Below are 19,142 nucleotides of genomic sequence, written 5' to 3'. Positions count from 1 at the left end.
GCTCCAGGAGGGAAAGCCACAGAGGTTTTGATGACAGAATGAGCAAGTGGCTGCTCAGTGTGCACAGAGCAGAGCTGCATAGATTGCAAACCCTGTCAGGTTTTCATTAGTGCTGATTTGTGTGTTTGCTGTCCAGCCCCAGCCAGCTCGTGCCCCCATACAGGATCTGCCTTGGATCTGTGTAGGGACAGCAGATGACATGGGTCCAACCTAGAATATTTCCCCCTCTCTCATTTGGTAATGAGACCATGGGCAGGCTCCTCCAGCCAGTGCCCACACACCACGGAATGTCCTTGCCTGGGGCAATCACTGGGAGATGGGGGTAAGTGCACTGAATCTGGCCCTATTACAGGCTCTGGTTGCTGGAACTTGTTTTAGTTCTTTCTGTAAGCATAGTGAGGACTCAGCTTTTGAGCTATTCCCTGTGGCCACAGCTCTGGGTGATAATTAACCTCCCTGAACAGAATGGAGCTGGCCAAGGCTGCCATCACACAGCCTTTCTGCTCCTCGAGCTCTTCACATTCACCCCATCCCACTGCTCCCAGCATTCCTTCCTCAGACACACAATGCTGAGAAGACTGATGAGCCTTTTCATCTGAGAATTTGAAAAAACCACAGAAAAATACACTCCCAGCAACAATGGCTGGAAACATCATCTGGAGTTACACAGGCTGGAAAGAAGCAGGAATCCTTTATCCAAATGCCTCCCTCAGCAGCCTTTTGTCTGTGCCATCCCAGCAGGAAGCCTAGCACATCACCCCAGAGCTGACAGACAGAGAGACAAACTGACACCGTTTCACAGCTAAGATGGGTTGTGGAGTTTTTCCCCCACTTTTAAAATGTTTGATGGAAAGGATGAAAAAATTCTGTTCCTTGACTGGGACTTGCTCAGAGAGCTGGTCCTCCAAGGAGCGGGGCAGCACTACAGACAGGTGAAGAGGTAATTTATTAAACTCATGGCTAGTTGGCCTCCCATCAGAAAAGCAGCTTCTCCAGCTCCTGTCCCTGACAGCTGCCAAGAATAGGAGCATTCAAGGACTCTGCACTGCCCCAGAGAAAGAAATAAAGGAATCACAAAGCCCAAATTCCTCTCCATACCCCTGGCAAAAAAAAAAAAAGTAATGTAGGCATATTATCTCAGGACATCACATGTGGCAGCAAAACTCAGGCCCTGCACAGATATGAATTACAGAATCACATCTCCGTGGGGATCCACTAATTTTAGAGCCAGAAGAGAAATATTTCTGGGTAAAGGTCTTTCCCATACTCTTCCCACTGCCTTAACATCAGAAACCATCACTCTTGACATCTCTGGCAGGACTAATGTGCCATTTGGCATCCTTTGGGGTGAAAAGTGCTGCAGGGAATGCAAGACGTAAGCCTGCTTCTTGAGTGGTATAAATCATCCTGTTCCTGTCTTACACTTGGGAAAATGTGGCCTCATAGTGCTTTCCTCTCTGTTTCTGACTGACAGGAGCATCAGAGAAGTGCAGTCACACTTTTAGCTGCAAGAGTGGGACAGGGTCCTGTGAGGAGCTGCTGAAAATCAGATGCTTCTCTTCCCTTCTCTCCTTTTTGTGTATTGACTTCTCTGTAACAGTTCTTCCCCTGCTTTATTTGGATATGTATCTGGTGCTACTTATCTCTACCCTTGTCCTGTTAACTTGTCAGAGCCTTTTGTCAGCCTTGGAGAAAAGGGAAACCTTTGCCACAGCAGACACACACCACCTATCAACCTCGTACTTGGAAATCCCCAGGCAAAGTAATTGCTGTGCAGGAGAGCAGCACTGTACTACTGTAGTGGAAATGTGAGATCCTGGTGCTCAGGAAGGGTCACACATTCTCTCCTGATTCCCTGGGAGCTCTTTAGTACCTGTTCAAACTGGGTTTGTCTCCAGGATTCCAGGAAGGACACCTCTGTGACAGTCTCAGCCAGAGCCAAGAGGATGAGCCACCCTGTTTCTACTGATGATGTGCAATGACATTCATCATCTCCTCCATGAGCTGCACTTCCAAAACCTGTGCCAAGGAGAAGTCAGGCAGGACATACACTGAGTGTGGTTCTTCCCAGCTCTGCAGCTTGCACCTCAAGCCTTGGGTCCCCATTTGCAGTTATCAGCTGAGAATGATCAGACCTACGACAGAACCAGTGTTGTTACACACCATGGCAAATGTGGGTGCTGCCCAGCCCTTGTGTAAATCTCTGTTAACCTGCCATTACCGACCCCGTGATTCCAGGCAGGTGTCAGCTGGGTCCTGTCCATCTTTCAGTGCCTGAGCTTTCCCTCTCTCTCCCTAAGCAATCTCCACCACTGGATCACACTTCACTGATCCCCTTTGCTCCACCCCACACGGCAGCTCTGAATTGATATTTACCCCCTCATATTGTAACCATAAGTAATCACAAGCTCAGTAAACTAAAATAACATCTTAAACGCATACAACAATCATGAGCAAGAAGACAAATTGCTCTGTATGAAAATGAGAACTATGAAGTTATTCTGCCGGTTGTTTAACTGTGTGTTTAACTGTGCTATCTGTGAAACCATATGATAAAGTGCTCTGAGAATCACCGAGAAACAGCATGCCCTTGGGTTGACAAACTTTGTGTAATTTACCCTAAAGCACTTGCAAATTGACTTACTGTGGGTCCTTCAGTTGATGTTGAAAGGCAGTCCTGGCTGCCAGGAGGATGAGCATCCTACAGCACCACACACTTCTCCAGACAGAAAATCTCTGAAATAAACAGAAAGGAGACAGAGCAGCAAAGGCAGTTAATCACACCAGAATTTAACCAGGATGGTGCCATCAGTTCTGCTTTTGCCCAAAACAACACAGATATATTTTTGCTTTCAGCTTTATCTGTCAGCTTTTATCTTTCATGGCTCCACCACAACAACCCTGGCTGAAGCCAGCAGGCTCTAGCAGCCCACAAGTCAAAGGTGGGTTATTTATCTTGCCACTGCCAAAATCTGTCACCATCGTTCAGGAGACCAATCTAATAAAAACATGTCAAGTACCCTACAAACACATTAAAATAACTGCACTGTTTGATTGGTGGAAGTTCATATACAGTTTGATTTGAGAATTAGCTTTACCACATATCTACAAAATGCACATTTGTCTCTTCCTCTTTGGAGATAAACAGGTGGCATCTTACTTGTGGAATTGCATGTGGTTTGCTATCTAATCTGCCCAGGAATAAAAACTTCCTGTCTTGTCACATGGTTAGTCTTTGGGTTTTGTGTTATGCTGTGAAACAATTTCTTGTCTAGGGATTGCAGCTGAATTGAAGGTCAGTTTTCTAGAATGCCACTTTCTTGAGTTGTTTACTGTTCCCTGTACAATAGTGTGTTCATGCCAGTATTTTAAATTAATACCAAAATTTGACAAGGTCTGGCCTTATAACTTCAAGTAAAGCAGAAGCCTGCAGTTCCATTTATCGGTGCATGCTTCATTAAAAAGGACTTGGTGGTCACCAACACTGCCAGGGCTTCCTGCAGGCCACACTGAGACACATTCATGCCTGCAGACACTTGGTCACCAGTTTTATTAACCTGGTTTGACTCGGAGCAGAGCCAAGGTGATCAAACTTTGTTTCAACACTGCAACTGGCAAGTGGAATTCATACCTGGAGAAGAGATGAGCAGATCACCCTTACACCATCCCTTCCTACATGCACCTAAATATGACTGTAAATAACCATGTAAGCGACTGTGGACACAGTACCCCAGCCAACTTCTTCTCTAAGAGTAAGTACATATGGATAATTTTGTCCTATTTTGCGGTCACAAAGAAAGAAAAAGATCTCCAGTCCTCTGGTAGGTTTGTTTAAAGAAAGAAGGTTTGTACAATGTGCCTTGGATAATGTCACCTGCTGATAACCCCAAGGCTGCTGGGACAGAATTCTTCCATTACCATCACCACATGCTCTCCTACCTCACAACACCATGGTGGGTGAGTCCTGGGCTCCCAGATCCCACCCCAAGGGTCTGCACGTCTGTGCCCCCAAAGACATTGCAACAATCACTTTTCCTCAGTAGAGTCAGCTGCTATAAGTGCAGAGAGCAGGATAAAGCTCTCACGATTTTGAGGCTCTCTGCCTCATTTCTTGTTGCAGAAAGGTGAGCGGGGACATCAGCCCCCACCATCACCGGCTTGTCAGTACAAATATCACCAAACTGCCATGCACAATGGAGATCACTCCTGGGTGCAGTATATCCATGTACAAACAAGGATAATCCACCCTTTAGGAAGAAACCATTTGCCACAAAAGGCCACAGGAGGAGCTGGCTGGCTGGCAAAGACAGATTTTTGTTATGAAGCAGCCTAGGAATGGAGGGGTCATCCAAGGCAGCACTGTATGTGGACACCTACATAAAGAATACAGGTATTGGATGCAGGTCTAACATCTTTTTTGCCTGGACACTTAAACATTTTATGAACAGGCTGCTCTAGCATGGATCCCCCACAAGGTCACATGCTCCAGCATGGGCACCTCTCATCACAGGTCCCTGCCAGGACCCTGCTCCAGCTCAGGCTTCCTAAGAGTTGACAGCCTTTTTCAGGCATCCCCCTGCTCCAGCGTGGGCTCCTGCAGGAGCTGCAGGTGGATCTGTGCACCCACAGGAACTTCCATGGGCTGCAGGAGCACAGCTGCTTCACCATGCTCTGCACTGCAGGCTGCAGGGGAACCTCGCTCCAGTGCCTGGAATGCATCCTCCCCCTCCTTCTGAGCTTGTACTCTGCAGGCTTGCTTCTCTCACATATTCTGACCCCTCTCTTCTCTGAGTGCAATTACGTCTGTGCAATAACGTTTTATTCCTTCTTACATATGTTATCACAGAGCTGTTACTGCCATCACTGATTGGCTGGCACTGGACAGTGGCAGGTCCACCCTGGGGCCAGATGGTGTTGGCTCTGCTGGACATGGAAGAAACTTCTGGCAGCTTCCCACAGAAGCCACCCCTGCAGCCACCCTGCTACCAAAACCTGGCCATGCAAACCCAATACAGCCCACAAGGATCATCAAATGCAACTCCTGGTCCTGCACAGGACAGACAGAAATCCCACCCTGAGCCTGAAATCATCCAAACATTGAGCTCTGCCAGCCTCAGCGCTGTGACCAATTCCCTGAGGAGCCATTTCCCACCTCAGCTGTGCTGCCAGCAGCGTTTAGAAAGCAAAGGAGGTGTGTAGGACAGAGTGCCATGTCCTCAGGAAATTTAGGGAACCATCCCATCAACCCACTGACAGCACTGCCAATTTAACAGTGCCACTGTAGGACTATTGAAACTGTCATGGTCTACACACAAAACGAGGCCCAAGACTCTTGGCTGCTCATGGGCAGCTTGAAAATAGGTAAAGATAAGCTTCCCCCTAAAAACAACTTTTCAGAATGCCTCTGCTCCTATCTCAAGGTCACTGGGTTCAGACACAGTGGCACTCCTTCACTAAGGTCACACAGCTCTTTCCTGCCACAAGGACAGCCCGTGAGGCACAGGAATCCTTTACTGCAGCACAAAACCACAGCCCATTGAGGAGAAAGAATTGGCAAACCAACCTAAAATTTTCATGTCGTGCTGCCTGAAATAGAAGTTTTCTTGCTCATGCCAAAAGTCAAACTTCACCACTACTTAAAGTTGATTTAAGTGTGTGGGTGTGAAAATTTCAGTGTAGTCTGTACAGAGGAAAGCTGGGGTTTCTATTTTCTCCATTTGGTTTCAGCTGGTGTTTCTACTGCAGCCATGCAGATAACACCCTTTGTAACTCATCCACAGGCTACACATCACAGTGGAAAAACAAACAGAGCAAAGAGCATGAAAGAGGAATGGACAATATCTGGTCAGACCCTTCAAAACTGAGGTACGTAAGCACAGAGAGGGGAGAGCTTCTGACAAAAAGCCAAAACAAACAGAAAGTTCAGAAATCAGCAGGTGTGAGTCTCCCTCCCAGCCATTCTGACCACGTCTTGGAAGTATCCAGAAACCATAACTCCTCCATTTTAGCTCGAAATTTTAGTAAAGAGTCAGATGCTGGGACAAGCCTGAGCAGTCAGTCATTCCAAAAGCAAATCTGTTTCCCCAGGCAGTCTGGTTTATCCCTCCAGTCCCTTCTTCGCTGAGTGTCTCTTCTCACCAAAGGTCACAGCAATCTCCATTAGTTGCTGTGCTGTTTCTCCTCTAAAGTTAAACAGGTGGATTTTTCAGTGCTCCTTGCTGACATGAAAGGACACGCTCCACATAAACAGAGTGGCAGCTAAAGGGAATTCGGGGTGACAGGAGTGATTAAAAAGTTCCTGTGCTTCAGTGGGGAGCCACTAGTGTGTTCCAACAGGTTACAGTAAGGTGAGAATTCAAAGCATGAATCTGATGCTGTTGTTCACCCGAAGTCAGGACTTGCTTCACGTATGAACCACTGGCATCTCCTCAGACACTCCCTCTGCTGCCCTCTGCTTTCCCCCGCGCTGGGAGCAGCCAGTCTGGCTGGGCACACCCTGCACACATCCTGGACACCAGCTCTGCTTAGCTTAGCTCCCCACAGCTGCTGCGGGGACCTGGCACCCAGGCCAGCCTGGCCAGGGACACCACACACAGCTCTGAGCTGTCTCAGGGGATTCCACCTGTACCCCATGGGCTGGCAGCGCTCGTCAGAAACAGCCACTGCCAGCAGCCTGCAGCTCTCCCTGCAATGCTCTGCTACCACAGTTTGGGTATCTGCAAAGAAAGAAGCTGACAGCCAGTTCTCTGATGCTGGAAGGCACTATGAAGTCAAAGCACCACCTTTCAGGAGTTACTGAGCCACTGAGACCTTTCTTGCTTACTACAAGCTAAACACTTCCACCACTCCTTCACCACCTTCCCATTTCCATAAAAAACCCATTTTGAATTAGTTTCTACCTCCATCAATTATCAGGAGTAGAACTGAGTCACAAAACAATATCTTACACCACGCAGGCTGCTGGTTTTCTCTCTGATAAAAGGGTTATAACAGCATTGACAAGAAAGACAAATGACAGAGGCAATGATCCACAACGTCCTCTCCTCCTGTAAGGATTGCAGTTATATCTTTATGACAGAGTTATAAAACAGAACAATAAAGTTTCAAGACCATTAGGAAAAGGTCACACACATTATAGTAGGAAATACCTATTTCAGATCTTATCTGGAGCTATGAAGACAAACAACATTCAAACACCAGAGTCCTGGGCTCTGGAATGCCGGCTTCCTCAGAGGCATGTGCCTTCTCTTCCCCCACAGTGAAGTTTAATTAAGACTGAAAACAAGCTTTTTTTTCTTTTCCCCCTTGTGACTCCAGGCCAGCTCAGTGCACTCCCTCGAGCCAACAAATACTCAAGCCATGGGTGAAACAGAGCTCAACTCTTGGTACCTGGGGGGATCAAGGGAAGTTTTAAATAAGATGCTGAAAAAAACCTCCTGGAGGAATTGCTCAGAAAATGAGAGTTTTCTCATCAGCAGTCATTAGCTAAGTTAAGCCAGTCTCAGGAATGCTGGAGGACAGGTGGATCACAACACATGGGATTTGTGAGAGATTTGCGAGTAGAAAAGGACTGAGCACATCCTTAACCCTCCCCGGAGCAAACAGCACCGGAAAGGTTCAGTCGGAGCTCCACGAGCCCCGTCTGCTGTTTGTACAACACAACAGCACCATCCAGAGGAGAAACTCTGCTGGCTCTGCCTCTCCCACCACGCTCCCTTTCCCCATATTTGCAGGATATGAGCTTTATTCCAACTGGGAGCACTGCAGGGCTGCGTTCAAGGCACCCTCGGGTAAACAAACGTGAGCCATTTCAGGAGGGCAATAGTAAAGATCTCCAGAAAGAACCCCCAAAGCGCCATCTCTCTCCAAGCGTTCCTTCCTGCAGGGCTGCATTCTCCTCACCAGTGCAGAGGAGGAAAAACTGACGGCACTGTAAGGACTCATCATCCTTCACCTTGATTTACCACAGGCGCTGGTGGTGCGGGGAGTCCCGGGGCGCACGGGGAGGAGGCTCGCAGCTTGCCCCGTCCCGCTGCCGATTTTGGAGATGTGCTGAGGCTGTTTGTGCTTCCCCGGGCGGTGTCAGCTGCCTGGCTCACCTCTCCCTGCGGCGACATCCCTAACTACTGCTGCAACGCCTGCAAAGTCACAATCCCCGCAGCAGCTTTGGCACCGGCTTCTCGTGGAAAACAAAATCAATTATCCCCTTCCTCTGAGACAAATTAAGATGAAACAAACTATGAAACACTTCCACTTTGCGTTTATTGTTCCCAGGGCAATTTCGCAGTTGACAAATGGGAGCATTCCCAACAGCTGAGCACAAACCTCCGTGGCTGCATTCCTGACCTACTTTGGGAATTAAGAAAGTATTTCAGACAGGGGAATTTCCCCTTTAGGTAAAAACAAACAAACCAAAAAGTGTTACAGCTATTCCAGAAGTGTTGGCTGGGACCCAGTGACTGGATGAGCTCAATAAGATCTATTCAAAGATTTAAAAAAAAAGAAACAACAAAACAAATCACAGGGTTTTGATCTATCCCTGTCCTAGCACAAAGCCAGGTTCAAATCCATGGCATTGGCATTCCATCCCCATATCCACTGGAATCTTTAGGAATTCTTATCATCTGCTGCTGCTTCCAGAACTTGTAACCTCTGCTGCTTCATTTGATATTTAGACGGGACTCATGAGAAAGGTGATTCCTAGGACATGTCAAAATCCCTATGAACACTCACTTTTGTGAGAAAAACTTCAGTCATATCATGGAGAAAGAATTAAAAAACAAAAATACCCCTCAGTTGCCACAACCGTAAGGTAGAAGGCACCACTGTACATTTTTCACCGCCTCTGAGGTTATGTTGGTCAGAAAACTTCCAGAGAAATGCAGGCAGAAAAGGCTGCAGTGCTGAAGGGGTTACTTTCTATACAGTCCTTATATCAAAATGTGTTTGACCAACAAAAGTAAAGGCAGTAAAGGTGAAGCTGCTTTCCTAAAACAGGAGCTGCTTGTGCCCCATAGTCGCTGCTTGATTACTGCCCAAATTCCCCACAGGCACCACGTACAGAAACCTTCAGAACAAGTTATTTTGCATTCCAGGTGTTATTAGGCGAATTCATGTGAATTTTACTACATAAAAGAGGTGACTTTTCACCCGTTGGGCGGTTTGATTTGTGGAAACCTCTCACACACACACACACACACACACACACACACACACACACACAGTGTGTCCCTTCTCGGCCACACTCTGTGTCCGTGATTAGAAGCTCCGAAGATCGGAACCCTTAGGGCGCCCCCAAAGCCCTCACGGCGCGCTCGGTGCCGCCATCGCTGTGAGGGCACGGCCGGCCTCGCCTCAGGGAGCGGCGCCGTGACGTCACACGCAGCGTGTGACGTCCAACGTCGCGCACGCGCGCTGCCGGTAACGGTCTCCAGACAGCCCCGCCCCAGCGGCGGCCGGGTACGGGGGGCACACAGGGACAATCCAAGCCCACTCCGCGTTGCGGTACGGAAGCCCAAAGAGAACATATCAGTCCAATGGCGAGCGTCGCTTGTTGCCATGGCAGCGCGGGCCCGCGGCCGTGGGGAGCCTCCAGTTCCTCACGGGGACCCCTCAGTGCCATTACCCTGTCAAGAGGGACCCCCCCCCCCCCCCCCCCGTACTGTTGGAAAACACACCAGTTTAAACACTTTTGTATAGCTTTAGTCAAGGAGTTTTGTTTGCCTTTGCTCCCTGGAAAAGCATTTTATGTTTCTTTCCGGGGCATTGTTCCAGCAGGTGGGGCCTGATGAACTCAACATAACAGACTGGGAGTATCCCAAAAGATTTAAGGCCATCAGCGGCCATTAATGGAACACAGCGGCCATCCAGGAACATCTGCCCCAGACCCTGCCTCTGGCAGAGGTGGAGACATCTCCTCTGGAAAAAACTGATACGAAAAGCAAAGAATGAAGAGCTAATTCACATCAGAAGCGAAGAAAAACAGATCCAGTAGGAGACCAAATGCTAAGAACTACGCAACTTGGGACCAGTGAACACTGACCCAATTCGTTTCTGTTGGTTTTGACTGTATAAAAGATCTGAAAAATCTGGTAAAAGCCATGTGTCATGGAGTGATACTCTCTGCACACCCGGCCTGTGTGTGAATGAGATGATTTCTGTGGTACATCCTGGCCAGAACAACACCCTGCCCAGATAATAATGTAATGCCTTGACTCTCTAACTTTAAAAATGTTGTTGGAGGGTTTTTGTTTTTCCCACAGTTTCAGTAATAGTACTGCCATCCCCTCATGGGGTCCCCCCGTGTGCTGTGCCCTCATGAGGGTCCCTCATTGCCATTATCCTGTCATGGGTGTTATAGATGCACATCATAATATTGGCTTTTTGCAAACACTAAAATGATCATTATATGTGTGGTGTTGAAATAACTCTGCTGTAAGGATATAGATTTTATGGTTTTGCTTAGTCATAGTGAATAGTTATGCTTGCAACTGAGCAGTCTGAAGATGTGAAGAGCACCCTGATATTGATACGCCAAACTTTCAGGACCTGCTGCCTGAAGAAAGCATGGACCACAACCCAAGGTGGAGGTGATAATGAAGACACAGCCAAGAAACACATGTGCTCTGAAAAGGCAGACCCAAAGAGGAGCCATGCTGAACAATTCCTGGAATATGGAAACTAGTTTGTGGAAAAGTTTGAATATGGAACAGACTGATGTAATAGAAAGGATATTTAAAGAATGTTTCTAAAACAGCAGGTGTGCACTTGGCTAAGTCACCTGCCGTTAATCCTTTGCTTGATTTCTGTCTCCTAATTATCTATTTTTTTATTATTATTATATTATTTTATTAAACCTATTTTTAAATTTACCAGGAAGGTGAACCTCATTTTTCACATGGGGAACCCCCAGTGCCGCCATCCCCTCATGAGAGATGCCCAGTGCTGCCATCCTCTCCTGGGCACCCCCAGTGCCTTTGCCCCTGACAAGGATCCCCCAGTGCCACCAGCCCCTTTTGGGGTGGAACTAGATGACCTCTAAGGTCACTTCAACACAAATGAGTCTGTGGTAGATTCTGTGATTCTGCAATTATTTAGAGGACAATACCCAGAAGGGGAGAAATTTCCTGTGTAAATATTGATGAATCCAGCAGGAGAAGTGCCTCAGAGGCTGCCCAGACACATCAGGATATACCCCATGGCTGCAGGTCCCTCCCCACCACCACCACAGAGGATGTGTTCAGCGGGATGCTCTTCATTACAGTCTTGTCAATGCACATGGAGGAATGCACCACTCAAACCCCATGGGGTTTACATCTTGACACCTCTTTGTTTCATGTCTTGGGCAGAAGCCTTTTTATTTATCTTTATTTCATTCTTAAATTTGAACCTAAAAAACCTGTAAAAAACAGGTTTTTCACCACTGTCCTGTTATCAGCAGCATCTGAACATTTTGGTGACGATGCTTGGAGCTGGTCTGGACAGGACAGGTTTAATTCCAGCTGCTGTGCCTTCTCAACAGTGTTATCATTGCTGCATGCTCTGAAGCTGCATGCTCTGAGGATTTTTTTTTTCCTGCCCCAGAAATGTTCCTATTCAGAGAAGACCCACCAATAACATAAGAAATATAAAAATATTTTGGAAATAAGCTGTGAAGTCTGCAAGACAAAGACTAAAAATCAGCTATACTTTATCTCTCCTTTTCTTGCTATCATGAAGAGTTTTGGAAAAGATCCTGATTTCAGTTTTGAGCTAGGGACAAGCCCCATATACAAATTTTCTACATTTCTCTCTTTGCACATCTTGACAAAGGAAACTCTGTCCTAGGGACACAGCAAGCTAGCATGATGTTTCACATCATGAGACTACTTTTTTGACTTAATTCATTCATTTGAATAGAAAGAGATAATTTTCAGACATTAAATTTAAATTAAGTAATGATTGGTAGTAAACCCAGCTTGATCTCATTATAAATATGCCTTGACCTAAGTGAAAACAATTAGAAGATAAAATGATTCTTAAAAGTGTCTGATGTTATACAACACACTGTTCTGGGAGACAGTAACCAGATAACGAGATATTAGGTTTCTCAGACTGAAGAGGATTACACAAAATAAAGCAAAACTAATTTTTTAAGTGATCATTCCCTAAAACTGGGTCAGAAAATGTTGCCTCCCTTTGTGAGCAGTTATTAAAACCAAGAAAATCCTTCCCGATACAAAAGTGTTTAACAGGATTTCATTGGAGAGATAAGCACACCAGAAGACATTTAGCTATAATTAGGAATGCTCATTGATTTACTCTATTCAAACCACCAAGGGCTGATCAAAACTGTTCAAAATACTTGATAAAATCACAGAGATTTCCTATATAGTTTCCCACATAATTTTGCACGAGAAGAGCAGGATCTGAGGTGGACACAACCATCCTTGTGATAAGCCCATCAGCCTTTCTGTGGTCCTTTCACCAGTGTCAGGGGGAGATGTTTGTGTTTCCAGGCTGGAGCTTGCTGCTGCTTCCCCAGGAATGAGGATGATCTCAGTGAGGTCAGCCGGAACCAGCTTGGATTGGTTTCAAAAGCCAGCGTGAAGGAGGATGAAGAGTTCCTTCCAGGGAGATGAGGTGCAATGTGCCCCTGATCAGAGCACTGCTGCCTTGCTTTTGGCTGTTTGTTGTAGGGTTGGAAGCCTCCCTGCCAAGAGAGGTTGTGCAGTCTCTACCTTTGGAGCTTTTCAAGACCCAATAGGGGTAATTACCCTGAGTAATCCACCTTGGTCTCACAACTGATGCTGCTTTTAGCAGGAGGCTGGACTACAGGACCCTTCAACCTGAGTTATTCTGTTATTTTCATCCATTTTACACCTATCATCTTTGGCTTTCTTCAGATGTCAAACTGAGAAAGACTAAGCTTGAAAGTTCATTTGCATAAAGCATGGCCAGAAAAAAAGTTGTGAGTTTAACTGCTTTGTAGGACTGAGGCATATGACCCAGCCAGAAAGAGGTAAAAAATCGATGTACGAGATGTAGCTCTGCAAAGAAAAATTATTAAAAGGCTGAGGAGTTACATGTCTTTTGAAATACATATCACAGACTTATATGTGTTTGCAAAACAAACTGGAACTGCAAAATAACTACTGAGATATTTTTAAAGCACTACAGCCTCCAGTGTCCTGCAGAACAAGGGCCAGGGTGGCTTTTGGGCACAGCCTCCCCTGGCTGCAGGGTTATATGTCGTACAGTCTGAGCTGCTCCTTCATGTCTCCTTCAGACATCTCTCCAAACGTGTCACTTTTTTCCTTCATCAGTCTGAAGATGGCAGCCAGCTGCTCTCTCTGAACCCTGTCGAGAAGAAAAGGAGAAGTAGGAATAGGCAGTCCAGGAGCAAGAACAGCAGTGTAAAATGAAACACAGAGCCAAAGGCAGGCCGCTGTACAAACCTTAGTGGCTGCAGGAAATGTGTCCGTGTGAGATAAGGCAGAGATAGCCTCTGCTTCTCCTTCCTCCCCCTTCCCCTCCATCCCATCATCCTGCAGGTCTCTCTGCAGCTCCCTAAACGTGGAGATAAGCCAGGCTGCTTTAACACTGTCTTTGGAGTTCCTTAGGGCTTATCTGTGCTCAAACTTTCAAGATAACTTGGCAATGTGGAGTTTTATAAGACCAACTTGTCCCAATTTGGCAGGCTCCATAAAGAACCTGGATTAAGATTCAACAGCCCATGTGCTTTCCTTCTGTAATGAGAGAATGTAGATATAGAGTAATTCAGGAATAGCTATTAAATTTTAAATGCATATCCTATTAAAACTAGAGAGCAGGCTACCTCCCAGTGTGGACATGACTTTAACCAGCCACTGGGAGATAAGATCACGGACAGGAATTTGCTTTGGTTCGAGTTTGTCTGCCAATGTCCAGTGGTGAGATGGACCCAGCCAGGTATCCAGGCCAGCAGTGAGGTGGTTCCTGTGTAGGCAGAGGCTGACCACTGGACCACTTGGCTCAGATTTTTAATCCCCAGGCAGTCCCATAGTAGATGATTAACACCCTTCTCCCCCTAACAGAACATATCTTGATTTTTCCCTACCCTGACTCAGTTAACCATTGTAACATCCCATGAAGATTGGTATCTGTGAGAGGGCTTTCTTTAGAGGAGGACTTTTATTGCTCATCACTGAGAGATACCAGATGGGTGGGCAGCACAGGAGTGCCATTTGTTTGCAGGTACCTCATGAGCTGATGTAACTCTACAAAATTCCCTTTTGGGGCAAGATGAATGTGCATGTGGCTCCAGGCAGGGCTGGCTGAGGGATGGAATGTTCCCACTGCCAGACTCCTGCCTGATTGGGATCAGACTGCTCTACTGCCTAACACGTCTCATTCCTGACTCTCCTGTGGGAGATGAAAAGATCTCCTGGGGATCTATGGTGGTGCTTTATGGCTGTAACAAGGCAGATGTAGTTCCTGTTAATTCAAGGCTCATTTTGTCCCTGCGTGAGTGTGAGGCCAGAACTCAGTGACAGCTCAGAGCACAGACCTGCCACAATCCCAGCTCCTCTTGCTTCTTCAGCACCTTCAGACCTCCCGTGGGCTAAAAACTGGCTTTTACTCCCACATGGTCACGCTGTCAAGAGTCCTCTTTCCTGCCACAACCAGCTTCCCACACAGGACTTCACACCATTTAATTAATCCATTTAAATGCACACCACTGGATAACGTGGGGTAGTCTTCCTGCAAGGCCTGTGTGGAGCTATCAGCTGTTCCAGTAACAGGAGGGGCAGTAAGAACTATTGACAGGCAAAACCAGGGCACAATCTTTGCTTTTGAGAAAGAAAGGACAGCATCAAGGCACCAGCAGCCATCACATCACAAACAAGATCAGAGGAAGACAGTCAGGAATGAGCAGAGGAACCTTCTTTCCCTGCTCCTGAGCTCCTGCTTTGCATTTTCCCCTCTCCTGGGCTAAGCCCCAGCAGAAGCAGAAAGAGCAGCCTGTCCTCTCAGCACTGCTGAATCAAACAGGGCAGGAAAAAAGCAGATCCTGGCCAAAGCAAGCTCATTTGCCAGTTCTTATCTATTGCAATTAAAATGCAATTTTCCTACAGGTAAACATACCCTGATATGCTGTGAAATCTTTCACTTATGGAGCCTGGATTTGTATCTCTTCTGTAATGTTTTGTGCTCACAGGAAGAACATCCAGCTGCCCTTTCCAGACAAGAGGAAGGGAAGCAGGGTCATGAGTGATCAATATTTTATTTCAGATCACCGCTGGGCACCAGAGGGCACGTTGCCAGTCTGGTTTGGAGAAATTCAATACACAGCTTGGCCTCCTGTGTCTGCAGTGCATCCCAGCTGGGAGTGCTCACACAGGTCTGCATTCCTCACTCCTTATTTCACACACATCAGAACTGCTGAAACCTCTTCAAAGGCCCATTTCCTTGTCTCCAAAATCAGGATCACAGGCAATATTCACTTTTTTTGAAGCACAACATCAATGCATTTTGGCTCTCCCCTCAACTTTTAGTATCATGACTGTGCATTTGAAAAATAGAAAAATGAGCTGTTACTGCACTTACTTCTTTGCACTACATAATCTACTACACAGGGACAGCAAAACAAAGATAAAGAGAGAAAAGAGCCTGGGAAGGAAGAATAAGGCACCACAAACATGAAACTGTCTTTGAAGAGGAGCTTCTTCTATCAGAGGTGACCATGCAAAACAACCTTGTAGTGCTTCAGCTTGGTTTGGTTTTGGGTATTTTTTTGGATGAGTTCAGATCAAACATACCTCATTCACAACTAAAATCATTCTCTCTTCTCATAAATGCTGCCCTCAAAACTACGTGGATTCAGGAGGTCAAACAGGATTCTACTTATTACTAACAAAATAGATTAATTAAGGATTTTTGAAGCAGCCTAATTCTTCTTCATAGGTAATTACATTTGCATACTTAGCTCCCTTAGACTCATTTCAATCCAAGACTTTTAGTTAGCTGGAGGTTTGGGGCAGTGAGCCACAGGTATGTAGGAGATCTGGGGTTTAGGAACTGCTAAGCACCACAAGTGTCCACAGCAGCTGAAATCCTGGGCAGAGCTCTGCATTGGGAATGTTGTTAATTGCTCTGCAGACAAACAAGACCAGGATCCTGCTGCAACACTGCTTTGCTTTGGCAGAAATAGGGGAATATCCCAGATTTTTTCTCTGATCATTTATGGGAATGTAATCATTTATGGGGTAAAGGTCATAGGAGGGCAGAATGTACCTCTAACCTAAAATCCAGATTTTCAACACTAATGTCTGGAGGAAGAAATTACAAGCTGCTGGAGGTAGGGAGAACAAGCACAAACCAAATAAACTATTCAAAGGTTTATTGGACCAAACAAAGGCAATTTTTACAGATTCAAGCCACTAGAATTACAGTCCTTTGTATAAGAGCCACCATCAGATACAAAACAAACAAAAACAAACAAAAGTAAAAAATACCCAGACAGCCATTTGAGTTGAAGAAAGAGTTTGACTTGCTGCCACTAGCAAAAAAATCTGGACTTAACTACCGACTTTGCTGGATGTACATATTGCCATGTAACTTAAACACAACGGATATAAGGCATTCTTTGCATAGTTGGGTGCTTGGGACACAGTCAGCCAGCCAGCACCGAGGGGAGCAGCTGCTGCTGGCGGGATGTTGAAGCACAGGGTCCAGAAGTGCCTAAATTCGTATGCAAACCACTGAACACGCTTGCAGTTGTCGGCTGGGAAGGGGCAGCCCAGCCTCTTCTAAAGCTGAAGCCTCCTGCTGTTCTTTAAACGAGCCAGTTAATGAAGAATTTGCCAACCCCAGGCGCTGGAAAGGACAACTGTGTACAAGGTTTCAAGTATTGTCTGCATAGGAATTAAAAGGGGAAAAAAAGCAGCCTGTTGGGTTCCTGATATGTTTGCAGTGTTAGCCAAGAGGCAGTGACAGAGAAGCTTTGGAGGACACATCCCCACCCAGCCTGGTGTTTCTACAACATCACTAAAGGACTTGGACCCTCTTCTCTCTCTCAAAAACCAGCTGAGTGTGATTTAAACCCGAGTATGTGACCAGCCAAATTCGTCTGCTCTGTGTGACAGAGCTGAGGGGCAACGCTGAGCTCTGGTTCCCGTGGACCAGCAAGAGAAGAGGGCACTGGAACAGCAAGCAGGCAGAGGAATGGGGAGTGTGCCTCCCCCAGGACCTCTGCTATCTTATCCTGAGCCAGAGGGAACCCTCAATGCCAGAGCTGCCTCCTTGGGTCTCTCCTCTTGGGAACAGGAGCAGGGAAAAGTGAGGATGCAGATAATAACAGCAGCCAAAGTGTGGTCTCTCCACCGCAAGTGGAACAGCTAAACTATCAAACTTTGTCACTTCTTGAGTCTCCTGTCTACCTACAGAATCAGCTCTCTGCTAAAAGAACTACAGAAGCAAGATTTGAGTCAGCCCAGCCATCGTCTGCCATCCCTCACATGGACCCCACTTTGTCCCTCCACCCCTCAGAGTAAAGCAGCTTTGTACAACACTGGAAGTCACAGGCAGTTACCACCTCCCAGCAATAAAGAGGAGTTTGGCCCCAGGACAAAACAACTTGAGATTCTGGTACAAGGTCCCAGCTGGTCTGAGAGCAGAGCTATGGTTTGTCCACCTCAGGAAAGGAACAACATGGATTTTATGGCCTAATAAATGTTGCAAACATAACTAATAGACTCGTTGCATATTTAGTGTTCAGTTTAGGTTTTGTTTGGGGGAGAGGGAGGAAGGTTCTTCCCAGTCCCCCAAACACAACTCAGGTCACTGCTTGGGCCCAGCCCCTGTCCGTGGGGCCACACAACAGCATGTCCTCAAACTTGACAGGAGTTTTTGAAGAACTCAACTTCAGACCAAGAGGGGATCCCAAGTTTTGAGGGTTTATGGATTTCTCTTATGGGTGTGTTTGGTTGGTTTTGGTATTTCTCTCAAGCCTTTAATGATGCCAAGGGATGCCTTTAGGAGGAGGCTAGGGACAACTTCATATAGTCTTCAGGTCTGCAAAGAGAAACAGGGAGAGAAATCATTTCAGTCATTTCACCCCTCAGGCTGGTTCATTATTATTCACATAAACGAGCAGGGAGAGCCCTCTGTGTGTGTGTGTTGGGGGGAAGGCAAGGCAGCTTCCCCCTCCAGGCAGGACAAGCTGCTGTTTGCAAACCTCTAAGAAGGACTTTGCTTCATCTACTGCAGCAGGATGGTCGAAACCCAATCGGAAATGCAAATCCTCTTGTCTGGCACCAAGCTATGTTAGAACCCTTCTGAGCTACTAATAAGAGCTGGAGAGGCCAAACTAATTAACCGCAGGGGTTACTGTCTCACTGTCCTGTGCAGAGCCTCCTGGGGCTGCTGGCACCCTTGAGCAGCCCAGATTCCTCTTCCACCTGTAGCCAGGTGAGCCAGGATCAAGTGCTGATTTCACAGGCTGGTGTGCCTGAACTGCTCAACCTTTCTCAATCTTTCTACAGATTCTGTTTGCAGGAAGGAGGTAAAATCCCCAGACTCCCTGCAGGTCACTCCTTTTAATGTCCCAGAGAAGGAGGGTGAGATGTGCTTAGTGTGTGGGGACATCCAGGCACTCCCTCCACATCCTTGTTAGCAGGGACTAAAAAATATGGTCCCTTGTTCTCAGCTGAAATCTTCTGGCCCAGCATCTCCCATGAGTGAACCATCCACATCAGGAAACACCTGACAGAGCTGCCCATGGACACAGAGACCTGCCCTGGGGTAGAGGGAAGCTACAACACACATCACCTACCCTACAAATATACAGACACACCCCAGCCTCATTCCTCCTGGATTCAATAGGGTTCGTGGCCTGTAACATCTGAGCCACATTTGGACATCCCCTACTCCTGCAAGCCGTGGCGTGAGGGTGAGAAACAGCCTCATTTCTCCTCACTCTTCTGCAAAATCCTGCCTTCTCAGCAGGGTCAGTGACCCGGATCCTGGATGGGAGATGCTGGGGGAGCATCACATGGGTCTGGGGTCACTGGAGCAGCGTTGCCAAGGCTCAGTGGCTGCCCCATCAGGACAAAGAAAGGAAATTTTCCGGAGTGGATAATCGCTCTGCGGGATGTGCGGTGCTGAGGAGAGGATCATCCCAC

General features: G+C 46.8%; 1 protein-coding gene across 3 annotated transcripts in view; it reads right to left on the bottom strand.

Annotated features, from left to right (window-relative positions):
* Positions 1-11,327: 11,327 nt before the first annotated feature.
* The window catches only part of MXRA7 (matrix remodeling associated 7), a 29,102-nt gene continuing 21,287 nt past the window's right edge, over positions 11,328-19,142 (bottom strand). For 2 of the 3 annotated variants that reach the window (XM_063408849.1, XM_063408848.1), the window contains one exon: positions 16,344-18,033. Coding sequence is in view for 2 of the 3 variants with exons in the window: in XM_063408848.1 (XP_063264918.1) it covers positions 17,994-18,033 (40 nt within the window). In the remaining variant the exon portion in view is untranslated. Of the gene's footprint in view, positions 13,339-16,343; positions 18,034-19,142 lie in introns of those variants that run through there. The other variant, XM_063408847.1, reaches the window with a different exon arrangement.

The sequence above is a fragment of the Prinia subflava genome, chromosome 12, assembly GCF_021018805.1.
Source record: "Prinia subflava isolate CZ2003 ecotype Zambia chromosome 12, Cam_Psub_1.2, whole genome shotgun sequence".
Lineage (NCBI taxonomy): Eukaryota > Metazoa > Chordata > Aves > Passeriformes > Cisticolidae > Prinia > Prinia subflava.
This window is presented reverse-complemented; position numbering and strand designations above follow the sequence as displayed.